Source organism: Manis javanica, chromosome 11 (assembly GCF_040802235.1).
Source record: "Manis javanica isolate MJ-LG chromosome 11, MJ_LKY, whole genome shotgun sequence".
NCBI lineage: Eukaryota > Metazoa > Chordata > Mammalia > Pholidota > Manidae > Manis > Manis javanica.
Genome location: NC_133166.1, coordinates 98,882,267 through 98,888,056, shown reverse-complemented (window position 1 = coordinate 98,888,056; position 5,790 = coordinate 98,882,267). Strand labels below are relative to the sequence as shown.

Sequence of the window (5,790 nt, the reverse complement as noted above, 5' to 3'; positions counted from 1 at the left end):
ATACTTAAAAGGTTTGGGTACTTTAAAGTGTGGGTTTTCCCAGCTCCACCGAGATTTCTGACTTTGTTATTTTTTTAAACTACTGGTAAAATAAACAAATAAATGTCACCTGACAGTCTGTTCCTCACAACTCTCGGTTTATTCCCAAATGACACATCACATCACAAATTTTAAGACGTTTAAGCACGTGGTCTACTCTCTCTAGTCCAAATCAGTTGGAGGTATATAAACAGGCAGTAAAACGCAGTCCTTCTACTTTCTGGCAGACACTACCCACAGATGGCAGGTGTATTAACAGCGGGATGATACAAGGGCATATGACTTGTCCTCCACCACCCTTCTTCTGTGCAATCTCTTTCCTTCTGTCTCCTACCCAGTGATGACGAATAGACATGAGCTGAGTCAAGGGGATTCCCTAAGTACAGAGATGGCAAATATGCACTACCAATGCCAGTACCACCTATACCTATGCCCACTGCAGATGTGGCCAACAAATTATAGCATTCTTCCCTGGTGTTCTCAAGATGCACAGAATTGACACTTGAGATGATTCCTCTTTGCCATCCTTGACTTAGAGCTGGCCATTTATTGAGCAATTTCTACATGGGAGAAGAGTTACAGGGCCACAGCTGGCAGTGTGACTATCTCAGAGGAAATGCTGAGGTCAGCAAAGTCCTTCTGAGCCCTACATCGAGTCCTCAGGTCCTTCTCCCAAATGTTTAGAATATCCCTCAGGGCTGGGAATAAGCTCTCTGGGACACTAAAGGAATACAGCAAGACTGGCAGTTGACTGGGCAGCCATGAGATCTGGGCCGTGAACACCCGTAGTGGGGTGAGCGCTAAGCAGTTGTCATCTCCCTGGTTCAGGCGAAAGGTATAGGGGACAGGATAGCCCAGGAGGATCCCAAATGCAGTACAGAGATTCCAGTCTGAGGAATGGAGCCTGCTGCAGGAGACTGCTAGGGATAGGTCTCTCTGTAGCCCCTGTAAATGTGTGAAGATCTCAGCCACGAGGGCCTTCAAGTCCTGTACCTCGTCCAGGGAGCAGATGGAAGGGTGAGGCTGGGAGCTGGAAACATCCACAAAGGCTATGGTACCAAGTAGCACCTGCTCCAAGTGCTGACATACATGGTCAGGACTGACAATCAGGTTGTTTTCTCCAATCTCAAGGATGTGAAGTCTCTGGTTCAGGAAACCCAGGCCCTGCAGCTCCTCCAGATAACTCTGGAGCTCTGATGCCCCTGCACAGTTGACGTCATAGAGCAGAGCTGGCTTTACTCCCAGGGCCACAGCCAGCACCTCTCCAGCTAGGTGAAGACAAACGGCTCGGGGTGGGCCCCGTCTCTTTCCCAGGCCCAGGGTCTGCTGAGCAGCTGCCACCAGCAGCTGAGTACTCAGTGTTGACATGGGATCTGGGAGCAACATCAAGCATGGCCTCCTTAACTAGCCACAGTTCCCTCCCTTGGGCCGCATCTCTGAGCTCCAGACATTTGAGGAAGACCCTAAAAACAGAGCAGTAGCAGGGGATTAACAAAGCAACCTGCCAACAGCCTTCCCCTAAATCTTACAGCATCTTCCAAAGGACATTTTGCCCCTCTGTCAGCTTTAATGTGCTAAAGCAGACCAGTCGGAGTTCCAAGGCCACCCGATTTCTATGGTTGCCTTAGGCTCCCCTAGTCCCAAATGTATGTGTCATTCTGGCCTTTCCTCTAGACTTATATTCTCTCTGGCTTCTATTCTAAAGTTTACCTGTTGCAAATTACTTTATCTAATTCAAACCTTAAACAGTTTGGAGCAAAGGAGAGGCAGGGCAATCTTTGGCAAAATTCAGAGCATTTCACCTAAAAATGCCCTCCTGAGACAGAGTTCTAGGTTCGCACTCTTCCCACTGACAACTACCGCTCCCTTCTCGCCACAGTAGCTTTAAGAATAGCAATCCAATTCAACTAACATACACTAACTACAATGTGGACTAACCACCACCTCACCCTGAGACATGAAAGTAAACAAATGAAATCTGCTAGAACTGCAGGACGGTTGTGCTTTAACTTCCGACGCCCCGCTCTCCCCTTCAGACCGACATCCACGGACCCCTGGAAGGCGGGCTCCCTCCACTCCGACACCCTTTCCTGAGCATATGGTGATTTCTTAAATGAGACAGAGGTCTCTCTGTCACTCACATACGTTCTTCCACTTCCGCTGCGGGTTCGCGGGCTCCTGTACGCCCGGCAGCTTCCCGCCCGCTACCGGGAGGGCAGGGGTCGGGCACCCCTGCGGCGGCGCTGGAAACCCCGCCCGCAGAGGAAGGACTCTCGCTGCCAGTCAGGTTCTGGACGGCCAAGCCGACCTTATTGCGCATGCCCAACACAGCCTCTCCTCCCCACCGCCTTCCGTGACGTCACCAGTCCGCTCCAGCGCCTCGCGTTAGAACCTAGGGGCCGAGCCGCCCCGAGGCGCCGGCGTGCCGGAAGTATGGGCGCCTACGACCCGTCCCTTTCCGGCCAATCAGAAGCCGGCCCTGTGCGTCTGCGTAGGAAGGAGGCGGGCGGAAGTGGACGAAAGAAGGCTGGCCTTGGCGAAACCGGCCGCCCACCGCCACCTCTGTTTGCTTGGAGGATGCCCTGCCTGGTGTCATTTGGTGTAGGTAGGTGAAAGGGCAAGCTCCCAGATTCTATTTCAGCCAATTGGGACCCGGATCCTACCTCAGCCAATCGGGACCTGGATCCTATTTCACCCAATCGGAGCTTGGTCTCTCTCCTCTCCAGTCAGCAAAGAGCTCACCCACCACCCTTAGACCCTGCCAGTTGACCAGAGCTACGACCACCACCCCACCAACTGCCCTAGAACCCCATAAAACCTTTGTGGTATTGAAACTCACTCTCTTTCTCTGCGCCATCTTGCCACTGCGTTGCTGTAGATGAGAGATTGAGCTCGAGCTAGCCTGAATAAAGGCTCTTTGCTTTTGCATCGGTGTTGTTTCCTTGGTGGTCTTCTGGGATTCGTGACTTTGGGCACAGCAGTAGGGTCCCACTTCACCTGGAAGCCAGAAGCCGGGCACACTCTTCTTCACATGAGAAATGAGAAGCAGAAATGCAGTCTTCTCAGTCATGCCATAAAGAAGAAAAGGTGTTATTTCACTGAACGGTTAACACCTCTCTAACTACCAGTGATACGATCCATACTACACAGCCAGAGTTGAGAAAGCACATATCTGATGTGGCCGGAATTTATTGATGCATGGACAGAGCAGAGGCTAAGGGAACTTCGGGCACCTGCACTGGAGGTTTCACTCTTAGTTCTACCTTGGTACCTTCCGAGTGTAAAGAGCCACAACTGGAATAAAGATGGGGCCAACCTGGAAGGAAAAGGACCAGCTTGTACAGGCTCCCAGCTTATTGTTGGTTCTTAGCTCACAGGGAGTCAGAAGCACAGACTAGAAACCAATTTTAGAATGTTTTTCCTTCCCCATATCAATTTTCCCATGATGGTGTGGGTAAAATTGAAACATTTCCAGAACATCTCACCTGGCTTTCGTACATCTGCGTATCAGTAGACTTTCAGAGGTGGAAAGAAGTATGGCTTTAGTACATTTGCATCATTCCTCAAGGGTGGAGAGAAGTTCATCTCCATATCAATGGATAATTACCTGGGCAAGGAGGGCTTATCTGTACCTGAGAGGTGAGGGGGAGGGCTGATTTTGCTTCTGCTGGAGCAGGAAAGAGAGACTGGTCCTGACTGCAGTTTGTAAGCAATAAACGGGTTTTAAACTTAATTCTCCCTTTGGCTGGTTTCCGTTTTTAGAGGTATTTGCCCCGGGATTTCCTCTTCCCGGACTTACAGATGGTAAGCAATAAAACCCTAAGATGAAAGACTTAGTTCATCCTTTATTCTAAAAACAAACATTGGAGAATATACTATGTCCTGGATACTGTGCTAAGAGCTGGCAGCAAAGTCCAAGACAAACAGTCCCTACCCTCAGGAAGTTTGTAGTCAAGGAGGACACAGATGTTGAGCAATTACAAGGGAATTGATTACTCTGAAGGAGGAAGTACAGGGGGCTATCTGAACTTATAACCAAGGACCTAATTATATGCGGAGGGGCCAGCCCAGATCCAAAACTTGACTCCCCAATTTACCTACAATGGGTTCTTTTTAACTTGGAGCTAATCTAGTTTGTGGAGGGGACAATGAAAAAAAGAGCTGGTGACACTCCCTTCCTAGTCTTAAACAAGGTGAAGGCAAAAAAATAGAAGATGCCAAGGGAGGTGAATAGTGTAGCCACGGGATATGGCAGACTGAGTCTCCAAGACAGAAAAAACAACTGGTTTCTACCCAACAGGACCAGAGAAGAGTACTGAGGACTATCAGTGGAAAACCCTGCTTGCAATCTCCCAGCATTCTGAAAAGAAAAAAAAACAAAGAGGAAACTGGGCTAACTCGTTAAGACAATTCAAAACCACTGATCCATTCGTCTGACATATTAATAAACATCACTACAATCACATACTAGAAGTTTGATCCCTTCTGACACTTCAGAATACTATTTTCAAAACCTTTTGCCAGCTCACATTATCTGGGCTACCACCCAGATTGACAGCCTGGCTGTTAACATCTTGCAGAATGAGGGAAAGGGACCAGCCCAGATCCAAAAGTTGCCCTCCCAATTTACCTATAGTGAGTTCTTTTTAACTCTGAGCTATGCAGACAGAGAGACAGACATCAAGACCAAATCCCTCACTTCACCTACTCAACAAAATGACCAAAATATTAAAATTTTCTGTACCTCAGTTTCCTGGTCTCTTGACCATTTGCTCACAGCTGAGCACCTGACCTGATGAGATTTCTCTTGGTCAAACTTTAGTAACATCAGATCCCACTGGATCCCTTAAGAGACCCTAAACCACAGCTTGAGCATTCTAAATAAATTATTCCCACTGCCACCTGTGATTGAGTTGAACTTACGGTTTTTTAAGTGGAACTACCCAACTTTATAGGTAGTTCAACTTCAGTAGCAAGCAGGAGGTGCCTTGGCTTAAGGGCAGCAGACTAAACATGGATTTTCTTAATATGGCCTGGCACAAATAGGCATCAGTATTCAAGAGGATTGGGCCTGCAACCAGAGATTAGGTCTTGGACTTTAAATTATGCATCATTTCATATTTTAAAAGAGCGGGGAGGACGAAAGGGTCAGGAACTGGGCAAAAGTGAATAGATCAGCCCAGTTTGTGGCAGCTACAACTGCAGCGTTCTCCACCACTCTTCACCTAAATTGTTTACGCCCAACTTCCTCCACTGGAGAGGGAGACAAGCAGGTTGATGTTATGTGAGCCTTTTCCAGAAGAGCACCGCCCGACCCTTCTTCGCCCTGGCCTTAACACACTCAACAACCTATTTTTCCTGACTGCAAAAAATCCGAATGACAGGAAAACTGTAAACATCTCCAGAACAGAAAGAACTGTCCCTTAGTCAGAAGAGTTTATCCTAGTGGCCCAGCTCACTCCCAGGTCTTCTTCAGAGAAGAAAAAAAAAGAAAAAGAGAACTCTGTCCTCTCTGAAGGTTAACGCCGAGTTATGTATGCTCATCTGGTACACACACACTGTGGTGTTTTGAGTGGCAGCAAGGTAAACACCTGACAACCATTCTTTTACAGAATCCCCAGGCCTTTTATGTCAACAGCTTCCCTTTGGAAGCTTAGTTTATGAGCATTTACTCCACTCGCCAGATGACTTTCAGACTTTGGCACCTATTTGTATTTAGCTATCAAGCTTGGTTCCTAAGCAACCAGCCAG

General features: G+C 48.1%; 1 protein-coding gene across 3 annotated transcripts; it reads right to left on the bottom strand.

Annotated features, from left to right (window-relative positions):
- Window positions 1-120: 120 nt before the first annotated feature.
- C11H1orf74 (chromosome 11 C1orf74 homolog) lies at window positions 121-5,734 on the bottom strand. Of its 3 annotated transcripts, none has more exons than XM_073216990.1 (2): window positions 2,879-5,734; window positions 121-1,502 (listed from the first exon to the last, which is right to left on the bottom strand). In XM_073216990.1, exon 2 carries the CDS (start codon window positions 1,423-1,425, stop codon window positions 616-618), a length of 810 nt encoding a protein of 269 aa, XP_073073091.1. In that variant the 5' UTR covers window positions 1,426-1,502; window positions 2,879-5,734; the 3' UTR covers window positions 121-615. The 3 variants fall into 3 exon arrangements, with proteins under 3 accessions (XP_073073091.1, XP_017515214.2, XP_017515215.2); XM_017659725.3 differs by lacking the exon at window positions 2,879-5,734 and adding an exon at window positions 2,181-2,853; XM_017659726.3 differs by lacking the exon at window positions 2,879-5,734 and adding an exon at window positions 2,185-2,853.
- Between the last annotated feature and the right edge of the window lie 56 nt (window positions 5,735-5,790).